At 41.6% G+C, this 18,118-nt stretch overlaps 2 protein-coding genes across 2 annotated transcripts; one reads left to right on the top strand and one right to left on the bottom strand.

The window, feature by feature from the left end:
• The first annotated feature begins 2,268 nt into the window (after positions 1–2,268).
• Positions 2,269–8,951, top strand: grk7a (G protein-coupled receptor kinase 7a). The gene is made up of 4 exons (XM_084913329.1): positions 2,269–3,023; positions 4,253–4,708; positions 6,961–7,241; positions 7,396–8,951. The coding sequence occupies exons 1-4, from the start codon at positions 2,427–2,429 to the stop codon at positions 7,733–7,735; spliced, it is 1,674 nt and encodes a 557-aa protein (XP_084769455.1). The 5' UTR covers positions 2,269–2,426; the 3' UTR covers positions 7,736–8,951.
• A 2,602-nt stretch (positions 8,952–11,553) lies between these two features.
• On the bottom strand, positions 11,554–18,118 carry atp1b3a (ATPase Na+/K+ transporting subunit beta 3a). Its single transcript, XM_084913644.1, has 7 exons — positions 17,769–18,118; positions 16,413–16,541; positions 14,475–14,573; positions 14,126–14,316; positions 13,884–13,934; positions 13,254–13,340; positions 11,554–13,163 (listed from the first exon to the last, which is right to left on the bottom strand). The coding sequence occupies exons 1-7, from the start codon at positions 17,878–17,880 to the stop codon at positions 12,996–12,998; spliced, it is 837 nt and encodes a 278-aa protein (XP_084769770.1). The 5' UTR covers positions 17,881–18,118; the 3' UTR covers positions 11,554–12,995.

Genomic DNA, 18,118 nt, shown 5'->3' with positions numbered 1-18,118 from the left:
AGAAAACCACATGTAACCACATAATTTCTTTAGGGATTAATAAAGTATTCTGATTCTGAAAATAAATTCCCTCCCCCTGTATAACATCTTTGTTTTACGGTATTCCAACCTGCTGCTCTGGGAATATTATCTATCCACTTCCTCTTTTTGTGGAGTGGTTTGAAAAGGCGGTAAGAGGATTGAGTCAGACCACGTAAAGACCACATAATGGACCATGTGGGAAACAGGATGAGAATGCTCTGCCTATCTTAACCTTTACTACCTGAGGCCAGGCTAATCATCCTGAGGTTCAAGGAGCAGGCTGCTCAGAGATTAATTATGTAAACCAGAGAATTTCAAAAGTAGAGCAATGAAAATAGTAAAAATTGTATGTTCAATACAATACAAAACATACAAAATAGAAGAATGTATGTTCTTCTGCTTTATTTTTAATCTCACTTGCATACTTGGTTATGGCTGGTGCCATACATATGTTTGTCTAAATGAGTTCATGAGCGCCGTAACAGTTGGCTGGATCAGGAGAGATCGTTTGTAAAGTAAGTGGGAACCTATAGAGTGGCCGTAGATCTTTCAGCTTACCTTACTCTGACTTCTCTGACCTAGTAAAAGATGAAACCTTTGGTCTCTTTTCATCCCCTCAGGAGGCTTAAAGTACTTCAGTGACACTGATCCATTTACAAGATGATTGACTTTTGACTTGCTGACTACTTTAAAGTTTTCTTCAGCAGGTGGATCCCAATATGATTATTTTTAGTTAGAGTTTAGTGAACAAGGTCTAAGTTTAATTAAGGTCTTTCCTCATTGTAACTGCATACAAATTTAGATGACAAATCTACAGCAAATTGAAATTTCGCTAAGGAAACTACTGTTTTTGCTGTGAGATTTCCTGCCCTGCCACACTGCTTGCTCTTTGTGGTCTTTTTGAAAAACAAAAGTTTAAAGATTGAAGATTTCAAAGACTAAGCAAAGCTCTTGATCTTCTGTGGGGCGCTGAGAGCTTGAGGCCATTTGAGAAAGGATTAGCTAATATTATCCAAGGTTTATTGTACTGAATTAGCCTGCATTATCATAGCTGGATGGTAGGACTCCTGCCAACAGTAACAAAAGGAAAATACAAAACTTTTCTTTAATTTCAAGAAAAAGTTGCAACAATTAAATTAAAATGTTGACTTAATACATTTATTATACCATTTATAACATATGCATATTATTTTATGGTATAAATTATATATTCATCTGTGTTGTATATACATATCTATGTGTGTGCACTGGAATGTACCCTAATATAGCAAATTTATCGCAATTAGAAAAATATCAGCGGTTGGCTAATATACATATTTGGCCTTTCCTTTGTTGTCTCTCTGTTAGGCAGTAGCCAAGTCGCTCACACGATTAAGGTCGTATTTGTCAGGCTTTTATAAATTGATCACTACCGAGCTACTGGAGCCACACTAATCCAATCCTGTATGTTTCTTTGACACATGTACACTTCCAAAGATGGGACCACTGCTGATGTGTGTTTTTCTCTCTGTTGACTTTTACTCATACAGAAAGTAATTTGCATTTTACATTATATATAGCAAATAATGTATATGCTATAATTTTCAAGATTCAAAACTCTAGCCTTCACATGCAACAGATTAATTTATGATGGTCTGCTCCACATGTCTGTTCAACAGCTACTCAGATCAGTGAGCTATACAATCGTATTGTGGATAAATGATAACACCCTAAACATGAACTAAGTAAACATTTGGCTGTTGTCTAAGAAAATAGAGTCTTGTGATAAGCGTTCTCTTGAATGTCCTCAGTAGGTGTCATTGTGACGTGCTGATCAGTGATGAATGAGGTGAATCATGAGAATGAAAGTGTGATGGCAAAAAAAGAAGCAGACAGATTAGCAGCAAGCTCTCTGATGTATCTGCTCTGTTGAGTCTGGATGAGGGGAAGAGAAAAAAGTAGGATGCTGATGAACTACATTGCTTGATCATGACTCACTCTTCCCAGAGTACTTTATGCTTATTTCTGATCTTTTACTACCTCAACATTAAATGCATAGTCAACAGAACTCACTGAACTACTCAAAGACTACTCAACACCATGAATAAATATATAGGGCTACAAAGCCTCTTACGACAGAGCCCGCTTACGATTCCCTTTCCGTGCTCAGCATCCTTGAATAGACCACACAAAGATCCTTAAGCCAAAATCCCTCCCTGGTATTTAATTCTAAATGAGTAATTACTGGGTGTGTCAGTGTGTCTTAGGTTTGCAGGTAGACTGGGTAAGGAAGCTCATTTGCACGGTGGCTTTTGAGCAAATTGCACCGTCACACAGACACACATTCTGAAAGTGTCAGGGTATCCACCGGCACCCACTGAAGAACCCAGTTTCTTAGAGGGGACAGACAACATACAGCTGTCAAGATGTGTGACATGGGGGGACTGGATAACCTGGTGGCCAACACGGCCTACCTAAAAGCTCAGGGTGGCGATGACAAGGAGATGAAAAAGCGGCGTCGCAGCTTGTCTCTCCCCAAGCCTGAGGCGTGCACGTCAGTACGAGCTACCATTGAAAAGGACTTTACATTGCTTTGTGAAAAGCAGCCTATTGGCAAAAAGTTTTTCCGCGATTTCCTTGCAAATAAGAATGAGTTTAAGCTTGCCGCAGAGTTCTTGGATGAGTTGTATGACTGGGATCTGGCTGAAGGAGCAACAAAAGACAAAGCATGCCAAAACATCATGACCAAGTATTGCAAGGCTGACTCCAAGAGCTTTCTGACATTTCTTACTGAAGAGGCTGCTGACAAATGCAAATCTGTCACCAATGCCAATTTCGAGGAGGTGATGAAAGGCAAGGTCCAGGACGGTGTAAGAGAATTTCTGAAAGGAAAACCCTTCACAGATTATCAGGCCAGCCCGTTCTTTGACAAATTCCTCCAGTGGAAGGAGTACGAGAAACAGCCCGTCAGTGACAAATACTTCTATGAGTTCAGAACTCTAGGAAAAGGAGGCTTTGGAGAGGTAAGCATGCAAATACATCTCAATTAATTTATTTGAGTTGCAAGAGTCATCCCATTATGACCATAGAGTATGGATAAAGCTAAACTAAGCTGTAGAGGTGTGCTCTACACAAAATTACACATATAAGTATATCACATAATTATCTTTAAGTTTTAACATGTCTGAGACTGACCATGAAGACTGACCAGGCATTACAGCTTAAATTTTGTCTTGCGTTTCACAAGGTATTACTTTGTTTAATTGGTTTAGGGATTTTGTCTTTTCAAAACACCTGAGGATTAAAGAAGATATGAAAGCTTTCAACCCAGTAACTGAAAGTGCACTTTAATTTAAAATATTATATTTTTAAAGAAAAAAACTGCTGTGTAAGCATATTAACTGAGCAGTAATTATATTAGTGGATTAGTGGAGAGCAGTATGAAATTATGTAAACGGCAAAAATAAAATGTATTGAGAGGCACCAAAAATATATGTGTGTAAAAATGCTTTTATCTCATCATGGCTTAGGCTGACAGTGTCTAATGCACTGATAGAGGACCCACAATTGAACCCTGAGGAACTTTTTTACTGTCAAGTCAAGCTCTGACAAACAGGCTTAAATAAACAAACATATAACAATGCAACTTGCTCAGAAAATTAATACAATAGAAGTCCAAAGAGCAATTTAGTCACCAAAAAATTATACTATATCTGTTTAATGTAAATGTGGAGATTTTGGCGATAACCTGGTGAAGATTTGCTGTGACTGTTATTGCTTTGTGCTAAATCAGCATACACAGTGGTCGAGAGTTAAGCAACGAGTCCAGTCTTTTCATTTAGCTAGTAAAGTAGAAATCACCTTTGAATTATAAACAATGATAAGTGAAGTGACTTTTCAGATAGTGGGCCTTGACTGCAAGAGAGGTTTCAGATTTGTCAAGGCATCACTGGCAAGGGTCAAGCTAGATTATCATCTTAAACATTAAGTCCTGCACCACTCTCTGGATTTTAAAATTATTTATGATCATATTTAGTGTAAAATTCTGAAATAGGAACATTTAAATTTTAAAGGATAAGTCACATCTATTTTCTTGTGTACATTTTGTTAATACTAAAGTAGAGAGTGGGAGCTATCCGATCAGTCAGTAAGCTACCAGGAGACCAGGCTTTTTTTGTAGTAAAATGAATTAAAATGATTTGATTAACATCTAGAAGCTAACATTCCTAACAAGTAACGTGTTTTCCTCCAGGTATGTGCTGTTCAGGTCAAGAACACGGGCCAGATGTATGCCTGCAAGAAGTTGTGTAAAAAGCGTCTGAAGAAGAAGGGAGGTGAGAAGATGGCCCTGTTGGAGAAGAAAATCTTAGAGAAGGTTAACAGCCTGTTCCTGGTCAACTTGGCGTATGCTTATGACAACAAGACCCACCTGTGCCTTGTCATGACCCTGATGAATGGAGGAGACCTCAAGTACCACATTTACAACATAGGCTACGATGGCAAGGGTGTGGACAAGGGCATTGAGATGAAACGCATCATCCACTACACAGCGCAGATCACCACTGGCATTCTGCACCTGCATGAGATGAATATAATATATCGTGACATGAAACCAGAGAACGTGTTGCTTGATAGCCAAGGCCAGTGCCGACTTTCAGATTTGGGTCTGGCCATAGAAATCATTCCAGAGAAGACTGTCACCCAGATGGTGAGTAGATGTCCCACACGACAGTGATGTTATAAATTTAGATGGCAGGGTTTTCTTTTCCACTTTTAACAAGATGCAGAACAACAAGTACACTGAGTTTCACTCTTAAGCTCTTAGAAATCTGTTAGCATTAGAGCCACAGCTATATGATGCCAGGACTGATTATAGGATTTCATATTAGCTCCACAGTGTAGAGGTTTACACATTTCCCTAACAAGCAAAAGACCCCTGGTTTAATTCCAGGAGGACTGCATCAGGAGCGGCATCCGGTGTAAAAACTCAAACATGTGGAACTACCCACTGTGGTGACTCCTTGTGAATGAGTGGGCAGCCAAAGTACGGTAGAAAATATCTACCATAAATGGGCTGTTAGTCAATGCATAAGGCATATTTTGCTGCTCAGAAAATATCCTGTGCTGACTCATGCTCTTATAGACATATTTTTGTCAACTCATCATAAACCACACATATACATACACAAGCTTTGATTTCCACCACGTCTTTTTAAATTATCTGAAGACAGGTGGAGGTAAGATACTGGGCAGATGTCAGTCCTGGTTTGGCGTTTACTTTAAATCCGGACAGGGATTACTGGATTCCTTAAGGATCTGTGCGATGAGAGTCTCTGAATCGATTATATAAATCATTTGATCCTTTAGCGGTCAGATTATAGCTGGGCTATTTATAGGCCACCATTTTGTGCTGTGGTTTTGTTAGAGATCTTGCAGGTGCAGTGCTTTTAAAAGTACTGCTTGCTAAGTGTAAGAAGGTCTCCCTGAAGAATCTGGTCACAGGGATTTGGTTATTTCTGGCACCTTGCCTTAGCTGTGCTGCACTGTCTTTCAACAGCACATACATAGCATATCAGTCTCTTGCTTTACTCCCAAGAAAAGAAAATAGAGATACAATGTTCTCACTGAGTTCACGATGTCACACCAGTAGTTGCATAGTTAATTAAAATGATAATAATAATAATTGTGATTTCCTGACAAAAACATGTTTTTGACAAACGGTAGGTAATGCTAACACTAAATTATACCCCACTGTACACATCTAAGGACCAGGCTTTCTTTAGGACTTACTTGCTGCAGCAAAGAGTAAGCTCTTGGCTACATGAAAGTCCAGTAAGCTCATTATCACGTACTCTGATGCTCCTCAGCCAGCCAAAGTGACTAGGCTAACCTTTACAGGCAAGGCTGGCTTTGGACCCCTAATCCTCTTAGTGGAATTACACAAGTCTGTCCCAGATTAGATTGACAGATCCAGGTAAAACGTACGCTGAATATGTTTAGATGTGCTAGTTTGCAAACACGTCTGGAACGGTTCTTTAAAAACACTAAAAACACACTAAAATCAGATGAACTTTGATTTAAATTTATGACATGAGTGTTCATACATGTTTTTTGTTTGTTTTTTTATAGTTGCACAGGGAGTAAATTGGAAAATGAATGCATTTCACTAGTTTTGCATGCTTGGTGTCTTGTAATATAAAATACATAATTAATGTTTAAACAGTAAAGTCAGTCACAGGGCCGACATGTAACAGGCAATACTTTAGTTTCCATTCACCTAGTCTTTCTATCTTTGGACTGTAGGTGGAGCACCTGGGTATAAATGGAGGACATCCTAGCTCCACACAGAATACTTTCAGTACATAGTAAATGCATTTTTGGTCCTATAGCAGGACAGTGAATCCTGTAGTTCCTACTGTTTGCTTGCAGTAGCTTTTTAAGTTTTATATCAGTTTACTGTATATGTCCATTAGTAATTCATGGCTATGTGCTGTCTGGTATTATTTCTGCTGGTAGCTATAGTATCCAGAAATGGCTGTCCCTTATATAAGAGGCCGGACAGCTCTGTCAGTGCGTAGACATACACAACTCTTGACAGGTAGTAGGCTTAGCAATAGGATTAAGCTCCTGGTCCGAGGCTACATGTGGGGTCATATAGAGAAAGCAAGGATGACATGGGAGCAGAAGGGCAGGAAGAAAGTAGGGAATAGAGTGACAGGTGAAAGTTAAAGAGACAAGATGTGAAGACTTTATAAAGATTTTTAGCTCTCTTCTTCTGTTGAGGGGTATGGCCACATGCTATATAATACTATACCTACTTTTTGCTTGGTGTTAAGTGCTTCCTCCTTAAATGGTCTTACAAGTTTCAAGTTTTGTAATAAATATGAAGCACCTTCATTAGGTCAGAATATCTAATGAAGTGTTTTTTGTATTTGAATCTCATATTCGTCCTTTATCCAGGCTGGTACTGGAGCCTACATGGCCCCTGAGCTCCTGACCAAAACCCCATACAGGACATCAGTGGACTGGTGGGCCCTGGGCTGCAGTATCTATGAGATGGTGGCTGGCTACACACCTTTTAAAGGCCCTGAGAGCAAAAAGGAGAAGGTTGAGAAGGAAGAGGTGCAGAGGCGCATCCAAAATGAGGAGCCAAAGTGGGAGCACAAGTGCTTTGATGCACCAACCAAGGACATCATCCAGCTGTTCCTCAAGAAGAAAATGGATGAGCGTCTGGGCATGAGGTAAGTGGCTCTTTTACTGTAGAAGTTTACTGCCATTTGTGAACTTAATGCTAGTATAATGGATGTCTAAACGCTGCCCTTGAGTTGCCAAATGGATTGGACATTGCAATTCACAAACTCTGATGGAGAAGTGTATTTTTTGTCTTTTCATTAGGAACAACATGGAGGATCCCAGGAAACACGAGTGGTTCAAGACCATCAACTTTCCCCGCCTGGAGGCAGGGCTGGTTGACCCTCCATGGGTCCCCAAGCCCAACGTTGTCTATGCCAAGGACACTGATGACATCGCCGAGTTCTCTGAGATCAAGGGCATCGAGTTCGACGCCAATGACGAGAAATTCTTCAGGGAGTTTAGCACAGGCGCTGTACCCATCCCATGGCAGCAGGAGATGATCGAGACTGGACTATTTGATGAGCTCAATGATCCCAACAGGAAAGAAGGTGGAGGAGGTCTCGATGATGACAAGAAGTCTGGCACGTGTACATTGCTGTGAGCAGCCACATTTGATATGAAACAACAGTGTTAACATTCAGTATTTTGTTTTCTAAACTCATGTAAAAAAGAAAAAAGGTTTTACGAGAGGCGAACACGAGTGTCTCTGTTGAGAAAGACGCACCGTCCCTCTCTTGTAAGGATGTCCATGGCATAGGGAAGCAGTAAAATATGAAGGATTTGACAATGTGTTTCGAGCACTGTCGCTCAGGTTCACAGCTTCTTTTTCTTTTCTAATGTTGTAGCTTTGCAACGACTTTGACCATAAATGACTGCTAGGAGAAAGCGTTACTAAAGTTTTCATTAATGACACACATTAGAGGAGTAAGAGGAGCAAGTTAAAGCAATATGTTTGTGCCAGAACTACCTTATTACTTTATAAAGTTCCTGTCTAAGAGGTTCAGTGAGTGTGGTTTTACCAGCTGAAGCAGTGTTGTGTTACAAGCAAACAGGAACAACCACACATGTAGACGTTCAACAGAATTGGAGGAGGTTCATTTGTAGCGAACTGTAGAATTTCAGAGCACTTTCCTTGCTGTCATCAGATCACGCTGTTTCTACGACGAAAGTGCTTTTTATCTAACACCATGTGGCGGACATAATTGTGTTTTTTTTAGTCACCTGTTGTGATCCTAAATCTGACAATTAGGATTGCATTTACACTGAATGTTTTAGTTTTATAAGACCAACTGTTACAATTGTATGTATTGTATATAAAGAAATATATATATATATATATATATATATCTATGCACAGAGAGAAAGGAAAATATTGTATGTAAGTAATTTATAATATAGAATTAAATGAAAGAACCAAAAACCTCTGCTGTTGGTGCTGTGAGCCTCTGCTTGTAGTGAGAAATGGAGACTCTCGCTCTGGGATTTTGGGGGAGAGATGAGCGCTGAAAAAGCAGCTCATTGCTGCACATAAAAGATTAAAATTTAGACAGATTGAGCAATAAATTCCTGAACCAGGAATGCACAGGTTGCTTTATAACGCTAACTCGGGGCTCCTTTCTTAGTTTGAGATGATGCGGTTTTGGTTGTTGGGCTGAGTCTAGAGACTCTAGAGACTCTAGAGAGTTTTTAAATTTCCAGATCTTGCGCAGAGGTCAGTTTATACAGGTAATTTTAATAAGTACACGATGCATGTAAATATAAAATGAGAGGAATTGCTACACTAGATGAAGTACAGTACAGCAGACATTTCCTTGAATCGTGACTCATTTGAATAAATTTAAATGTCTTTTAAAAAGTGTCTTTCTTCACTCATGAATATTCATGTGTTTGTCATTTGTTGTCACCTTGAAGCTTGAACATTTCCACCACCAGCGTCAGAGAGCGGTCCAAATCGAGTCATGCCGCGCATGTTCTCTGGGCTAAATATAACCACAGGGAAAGTGCTGCGGAGAACTCTGGAGTAAAACCTAAAAATATCAGTCGCATTAATCCCTTTAGGATGCTGACTACATTCAGGCTGTGCTCCAAACTGGCATGTTTAGCTCATAGCTGATAAGGTGATAACCAGTGTTATCCTTGCGCCTTCTTTGCTCAAATCAGCTTCAAATCCCTTCAAGTTCTGTAGCAGCTCAGCTTTACTGCAAAGAATCTGAGCAAAACTCAAAAGTTAAATGTGATGCAGCTGTAAAACATTTCACAGCTTCATCACGTTTGGTCTCTCCTTTTTTAGTGAAATATGAATGAAATTAAAAGTCAACCTTTAAACGTATCCTGGTGGCTGTGATGGCTAGAAGGGGAAAATATGAAATGATCATGGAAGACACTAACAGGTGAAACACTCATTTATGTGTGAGTTCTTCATGTCCGAGCGGTTTATTTTACATGTTTGCCCACCTCCTTCATCCATACAGCTGAAGAAGTGTACTTTCTTTTGTCTCCAGTACCAGTTGTTCAGCCCAACTCAAGGACGGTAAGAGCTTAGCAGAACTTAAGGTGGATTCTTGCTGCAGCTAAACCCCGACAGATTATCTCATGTAGCAGGACTTGGGTTCAAACTGCTGTTGACAACGAAAGGACTGAGCTGCTGCAGCCCAGGGGCGCTGCAGGAGCCGGGCAGATGAAGGTGCTGTGAAATTAGAGTGGACAGGTGTGATCCGAATGCCTCTACTGATGTATTCTGACCTCTACAGCCATTTCAGACTCAGTTACAGGTCTGGCCTTTTGCACAAATACCAGGCTAGACTAGGTTTCTGAGAAATGAGGAAAAGACTGTTGAGGTTATAAAGATGAACAAATCTTTACAGACTAATGATTGTTTAGATTTTATTTAAGCATGTACCTGCTAAGTTCAAATGCCACACCAAGACCTGCTCCCTTGCAGTTCGTCATCCAACAAGCAGCACTGTGTTAGTGCCACGCTCACGCCTAAACTATTCTTGCTTCTGGCTCCCTCGTGTGCCAGCAAATATGTGCTGCAACTGTGGTGAGAGTACTTAGAGGCTGAAGATAAACAATCCCAGGCTTCAATAAACAACTGCGGTCCCTCATTAGCTCTCTTTCCAGTCCCAGAGGTATGAAGCAGAATTGGGAATTTAAACAAGTACAATTATGTAATTTTATGATGCATCCAAAAATACAATTAAACATTCCTTTGTTCAGTCACAGGATGGGCGAAATTAAGATGTGCCCTAAAAATGAATTGATACATGTATGAAAACATGTCCTTGTTAAAGATTAAATAAGTGTTTCGAGGCCAAACCCAGACACTATTACAACAATAGTGTCTGGGTTTGGCTCTGGGCATCAGGTGTCTGAGTTGTTATCAGTTCCTCCAAAGACAGAATGCCCCTCCATCTTTACACATGGCTTCATTTATGTAACTGTCCCTGGACAAAAGAGGTCAGATCATTGTTATTTCACAAGAGGAAGAAAAGCTGCTTCTGTTTTCAAAAATCTCCCGTTTCACCGCATCCCAAAGGTGCTCTGTTGAACTGAGATCTGGTGACTATGGCGGTTTGAGTACAGTGAACTCATTGTCATGTTCAAGAGCCCAGTTTGACATCATTTGTGCTTTGTGACATGGTACACTATCATGCTGGGTGCAGTCACAAACACAAACTGTGGTCAGCAACAATGCTCGGGTAGGCTGCGGTGTTTAAACGATACTCAGCTGGTAATTTTGACGATCAAAGTGTGGCATTAAGTGCAGCAAGAAAATGCGGCAGGTGGCTGAACTGTTGATACAAGGAAGGATGGATCCATGATTTCATCTCATTTAAATTCTGGCCCTACCATCTGAATGTGACTCAGCAGATTGGACAGCGTTTATCCAAATCTTCTGTTTCTCCAGTTTTGGTCACTCTGTGCAAATATTAGCTTCAGTCTCCTGTTCTCAGGTCTTCTGCTTCAAGGTTTGACATGTTGCACATTCAGAGATGGTCTTCTGCATACACTGGTTGTAATGAGTTATTTAAATAGCTGTTACCTTCTTATTACCTTTAGGAATCTGACGATTCTCTTCTGTCCTCTGGCATCAAAAAGGCATTTTCTTCCAAAGAACTGCTGTTCTCTTATATTTTCTCTTTTTCAGACTATTCTCTGTAAAGAGATGATTCAGCGTAATCAGCTCAAACGAGCACATCTGGCACCAACAACCATGCCTTTCTTCTCCATTCTGACGCTCGGTAATCAGAACTTCAGCAGGTCATCCTCCATGTCTGCACAGTGTGTTTACTATATTAGATATTGGTGCAAAAAAGCAAGTTGTTGTAAAGAATCAGAATCAGTGAAGTTTGACTTTGATGCTGACAGAATTTAAGGTAGAATTTGAATGAAGGAAAACAAAACACAACACAGGACTCTATTTTTTCTTCAAAATCACTTATCCCACAATTTATTTCATCAGGTCTTAAGGCACCCTGAAGAGATGTTACAAGTTGTTTGTTCAAATGCGGGTTCCTTTTAAGACTGTGTAAACATAGCTTTGAATAAGATATTTTCCTGTAAATCTTTGTTTAAATTATTTCTTTACAGTGCACAGACATTGTGTTTTTGTGACAAAAATACAGTGTGAATTAAGTAAATATGGTAAGATAGTTTATATATATATACATTGAAGAGTAATAGATCGGCAGACAATCAGATCAACAGGCTGAAGAAGAGAGAAAAACTAACAATCTTTGAGACCCAGATAGATATACAGATCACGTATAGATATACAGTACATAGTTACAGTGAACTTTTGAGTTTTGCAACAACGCTTTTTCCAGCGCCTCTCCGCCTTAAAAGCTAATTTTTACACCGTACCTTCTCGCGAGTGAGTGCGCGCCCGTGTCGACAGTCGACACGACGGCACCCCCCGCCCCCCGCCCCCTGCCCCGCGAGGTGGTCTCAAGTCCCGGAGGGCTCACCCACGTGTTTGCTATTGCAGTGGAGAGGTGAGTAAACAGGAAGACGGGCAGACAGACAGACGGACATGCAGACAGACGGACACACAGCACAAGACTGGGTTGTGGCTACGCGGACCACAAGACAAAGATCTATCTATAATTCCCCTAAATATGATATAGGATCACAATGTATTTATAGTAGAAAGGGACTTTGTAATTGGCATTTCATATACAGGGATACAGTGGCTATACTTGATTATCACGGTATGTTTCCATGAAGTCTTTGTGATGTGCGACGAATAATACTCTGGAGATGTTCTACTTTCTCAGTTATACTATACAGCAAGATAAAAATCCTCTCCACACTGATGATAATACTGAATCCATACAGTTTAAGAGATGAAAGCAACACTCTCTTCCCTGGCAGCGGGAAGCTCTAAAAACAAATTTAAACAAAATTGTTTCATCAACAATTACACAACAGCTCCAAATGGCTTGGTTGCAATGGCTATAAGTTATCGAATCACGTCAATACAAATAAAGAAAAAAAAAACCAAACGTAACTGAGCGGAGGATGAACAGTGCAATAGGTGAATGGGGAAGGGAGGGGAAGAGGGGGAAAGGGGAGGGAGGGCGTGTGGATGGACGGACTCAGGAGCGGAGCCTGTGCTTTGTTATGAGGGTCTTTGAGGAGGTCAGCGAGGAATCGTTAAGAAAAGAAAAGTCAGAAATGTCATGAAAGCAGCATGTGGTACCACTGTCTCGCTGACTGTGTTGTGCCACATCCCAAAATGCCGCCTTTGTGACGTTTTGACGATTCCTTCCTTTTCTTAAAAAAAATAATAAAATAAAGATAAATCCTTAGTGGGCAGCTTCAATTAGATTTCCTTTCACAGGCTGTATATTTGCCTTTTACTCCACCACCTTAACCCTGAACGTTACGCGGCCCAGGAATTTATCCCGCTCGTCGTTGTTGCGCAGGTTGGTGCCCTCTACCCTGCACTCCACGGCCAGCTCCTTGTTGTAGTCCTCCTTGGTGAGCAGCAGCTTCACAGCCACCAGGGGCTGCATGTAGTTCTCCTGCATCAGGACCGAGGCGATCATTTATTAGTAACACATCACTTATTGGGCAGGTTAGTGGACATTGTCCGGCTGTAGTTAAATACTTACATGGGCTTTCTTGCCGTAGTAGGGGAAATACATCTTATCAATGCGGCCCTCACTTGGGAAGTAGTGCATTTGGACCGGGTGGTCTTTCTGCAAGGCAGGACACGTCTCAGAGTAAAGATTTTACAATGAAGGAATTCATTTAATGTCGAATTAATGAGACATATTCCGAGACCACATGAAACGGGACGGAACAAGACAGAAAAGTGAGGACTCTCTGCTGTCAGCGAGGAGGTTTAAATGAAGTGGAAAACACGATGCGTTCCGCTCAATCCAAAAAAGTGACATTTCTGGCAGAAAACTTACACCGATTAGATTAAAATAGACTTTAGAATGGCACTAAGACTGGTTTAGAGTCACCTGCATAACGGCATGTTACATAATGAAAATGTGTTAACACCCCTACTGGCCTTATCCTGTAAAATTTACATGTTTATCTTACCCTAAAGCCATCAGTGACAGCATGCAGGAAGATATCAGACACAACACAAACAAAAAGAAGGAAGAAATGAAAGCGAGATCAACAGAAAGAAAACAGTGAAACTGTTATGTTTTTGTATGAAAGAAATAAAAAATACAAAAAATACACATACAAGCCAGCAGGACAAGTGTAATGTAGAGAAAATGCTTTACTTTGACCGTGCAGTTGATGTAGGGATCCCCAATTGGCTTCAGGCCAATAATCTACGAAAGGAGAGAAACAGGAAGAGAGGTTGAAACTGTGCACGGCTGCTGCTTGCGTGGGTCCAGAATTAGAAATCATTTATTTTTGGGAATTCTCAGCACAGGGACAAATAAGTGGAGAATAGAGGCTGTGCGGAAAACAGGAAAAGGACGCGCGTTTCCCTGGATCTGTGAGAAATAGCGAGTGTTACCCTGTTCATCTTCAGCAGCACACAGGGCTTTCCTTCTTGATATCCAAAGTCGGTGTCGGAAAGGCCAGAGCACAAACTCAGGGAGGTCCTCCTGAAGGGACAAACTTTCTTTGTCATCTCACCGCTGTCCTGCATGTAATACTCTCCCGGAATGCACTCCTCGTTGTTCTCCTGCATCGAATCGTTGTATCCTGATGCAGAGACAGAGATGGATTGAGGTACAGCGTATTCAGATATTTGGCAAGAGTCAGTGGAAAAAGATCGGAGAGAGGGAGAGTGGTATTCACTTTATTACAGCTCGCTTTCAATCTGTTTAATTTATCCGTGCATTAGAGCAAAGTGCACTTACTTTGCAGGAAGGATTCCAGATGGTTGACATAGGTTTTGTAGTTTTTTGAGTCAGATTTGTTGAAAGTAATGTCCAGTGAATTTGGACGAATCACCAACCCTGTAACGAGACATAAGGTAAACGAAGGAAAGAGGTGAACACATACTCACACACGCCCTGAATGCGTTTCAGGTAGGTGGTGCTGTGGGGATGGCACTGTGAGTTGGACAGGCCCTCTCAGCACTTGAGCCAAATAAAAAGCCACTTTCAGCTGCTCCCTTATTCACACGGGGTCGCCACAGCGGGTAGCTCCGCTTATTTGATTTGGCAGATTTTTTACGCTTGATGCCCTTCCTGACACAACCCCAAAGGGATTTGTGTCCCTCCCGGGATCAAGCTGGGAAGCTTTCACTCGTTAGGCCAATGTGTAAACCACCATACTACGGAGCACTGAAGCCAAAACGAAAATAATATTTGCTGCAAAATTGAGATCATTTATGAATGTTTTATAATCTAATATGATTGTGAGCTTTTAAATAAAGAATAATGTTGGTCTCTGAAAGCTCTGTTAACTCCTCCAATCCAAGATGAATCACCAGAATACAATCAATCATCTAATAAAAATGACTGGAAACACAAACCAGACACAGCCATCAACTCAGAGGAAGCCAGATTTACACATTGAACATCAACACAAAAATCGCAACTATCAACAGCAATCAGCATTGATTACTGTCAGAGATGACACCAAAAACACGGCGCCTGCACCTCGATTTTTATCTTTCAAACACTGTTATGTCCTGCCAAAGCCATCGATGATCTCGTAACAAGTATGCCACATTTTATACAACCACACTGTCCAGCAGCAGGTCTGCATCAGCGGTTATGAATAACAATTACCCTGTTATTAAGTGTCATTTATGCTGACGGTATGTTGGCAGAGCATAAAAAAATTGGTTCTGCATACAGCTGAGAGTTTAAAAAGTATGTTTTCAGGATTCACCCTGAAGCCCTTCATCATGGCATTGATGTCCTTCTGGTAATAAATGTTAGCCTTCTGTTTGTCAGCTAAGAAATAACAAGCAGCATAGTTGGGCTGTCACCACGTGTACTGTAGGAGAACCTCGCTGATTCTGATAATCTATTAAAAGGATTCATTTGGAAATCTGAAATTCACTTCTGCACGGCCATCTTCATGCTGCACTCCTGCTTAGAGGTGTGGTGACTGCACTGTGGGCAGGGAGATCAACTGAACCCAAGTAACCTTAGATCCATTACATCTGCTGTTAACTCTTTACCCCAAGAAAGCCTACCAGGATTAACCTTTAAAGCTCAGAAATTACTGAGGGTGGTCTCTTCCTGTCTACCCTTGGAAAAACCTGGAAACTATTCTAATGGTCATCAAACCACGCCTATGCAGAGTTATCAAAACTCGTCATTAAAGGTGGAGGTGAATGATGTCCTAATACGCAGATATAGAAATAATCATGGTGAATTTATGCTACAAGGTTGTGTCTGTTTGGGCTGGTATTTAGTGTGGAACCATGGGTTCCTGCCAAGCAGTCCTCCAAAAACCAACAACACCTAGTTCAAAGTAGATGAAGATGCTGATTGGTTGTGGGCGGGAACAGGGCAGGGAGTTCACTGTGAACGAGAAAAGGGAGGAAAAACATTGCGACTTATGGCTATCTTTGATTGTCTGTGGGCTGTAGAACCTCTTTCCCCTCTTTATACACTCGGAAAGAAAACACTCAGCCAACAGCATCCACTGGTGATATCACACAGGAAGAGTCTTCAAAATAGATCAATGTAAAAAGCAGCTGTTATGCAGCGCTTTATTGTGACAGCACCTTATTGGTGCAGGCATTAATAATGAATGCCTGGATGAGTGATGCTGCCAGGAACAGAAAAGGAAAAGTCCAGTTACTCATGTGTATTTTAATCTTGAGAGATACTAACCTGGCTCTGGAACGCGGTCTCTGTACCTCGGCACATAGTCATCCAGAGTGAGCAGCATCACCCACATGGTCAGAGCGAACATGCCGGCCAAGAAGCAGTAGAAGACCAAGTAGAACAAGAGGATGAGTGCTGGAGGATGTCACAGGAGGAAACACATAAGAGAAAGAGAAAGATGACGGTGATGAGATAAAGAGGGATTTACTGCGATTAACTGCACATTTTAGCCATAGCCTTACGCTTGATTTCTTTACACTTCCCCTCGTCTTCAGGTCATTTGAATGAACTGTGCCTTTGAGGGAAACCATTTTGAATATGGGAGGAAATTTCACCGGCTGCTAACAAATGTGAGGCCTCATTTCACTTCTTTTCAGCCCAAACGTGATTCAAAGATTGCTGCAGTTTCTCGGGGCATCTGCTGTCTCATTTATATAACTGCAGGGAGAGAAAAAGCTGCATTTATGGGAACATCTGACTCAAAATGGTTCACCATCATCCAGCCTGCACAGCACGGATGCCCTCTAAGTTGCCAAAAACGGGGGGTGGGGGGGTGGACCCCTCAGCTTCCCGCTGTACACCCCCCCCCCCCCCCCCTCCCTCATTCCACTCCAACAGTATCCCACAATGCACCTGCCTGGTGCATAAAAGAGAGAGAAAGAGGAGAGAGGGAATCCCATTTGACCTTGACAGGCATGCTAATGTGGGCGGCCATGCAACTGCAATGGAGCATCCCACTGCACAGCAGCACAGGGGCGCAGGCAGCCTGACAATCTGCGCTAGCCTATAGGAGCCGGCTGCTGGAGGGAGGGTACCCCTGTTACTACCTTACTCTGGAAATAACTGGGGGATTATTACATAAAATGTATGGCCTGATCAGATATTGATTGTGCCTGTGGCACATTCCTCAGCTATGATGAGCATCTTTCTCAGCTGGGCTCTGCTGTGTCAGTGCAGGTCCCGGATAACTCTGTTAATGCAGATGCTGATCATTCATTAAAATATATATATATATTTAAAAAAAAAATGTACAAGGCTGCTGTGACTGATTATCGCCTGCTTGGCTGTTTTCCCCTATGCAGCAGAGACAGACTGCTGCACACCTCTGATAGCATCATTTATCTTGGCGAGCCTCTTGGTACAGGCTTCTCCTTTAACACCTTCACACAGGCCTGTGATGGCTTCTCAGCCATCTATGTGGCACTCATTTAAATCCATCCACACAAAGAAATTTATAAGAGGCTTTATACCGAAGAGACACGTGGCTATAAATGCTTTGAAAACGAATATAAGATTAGGTATAAGCTCCGTGAATGTCAAAGCGCGGCCACTAATTGACTGCTGTGTAACGGGGATCCTTACCCCAGCTGCTGGCAGTACGACCCAACAGCTCCCCGGTTCTCGGGTTGTAGATGGAGTCCTTCCAGCTGGACACGTTCTCCTTGTTGGCCGCTTTATCCTCGGTGCTCGCCATGGTGATGTGTTTTTTCTTTTTCTTTTTTCTTGGTCCCAAAATGTGCCGTTTCTCCTCCCTAAAAAAATGCAGAAAGCGCAGCGGGCGATGTAATGAGGCAAAAGAAGCCGGCGAGGCGGCAGTGAGTGGTCGGATCAATGATTGGGGAAGGAGTGGGCGGTGTAGAAAGAGAGGTAGAGCAGAAGGAGAGAGAGAGAGATGCTCTGGTGGAACAGGAAAAAAAGGTGAGGAAAGAGGG

The sequence above is a fragment of the Perissodus microlepis genome, chromosome 18 (assembly GCF_051167445.1).
Source record: "Perissodus microlepis isolate ML-2025 ecotype Zambia chromosome 18, ASM5116744v1, whole genome shotgun sequence".
In the NCBI taxonomy this organism is placed as follows: domain Eukaryota; kingdom Metazoa; phylum Chordata; class Actinopteri; order Cichliformes; family Cichlidae; genus Perissodus; species Perissodus microlepis.
Note: the sequence above shows the minus strand (reverse complement) of the source record. Positions and strands in the feature narration are given on the sequence as shown.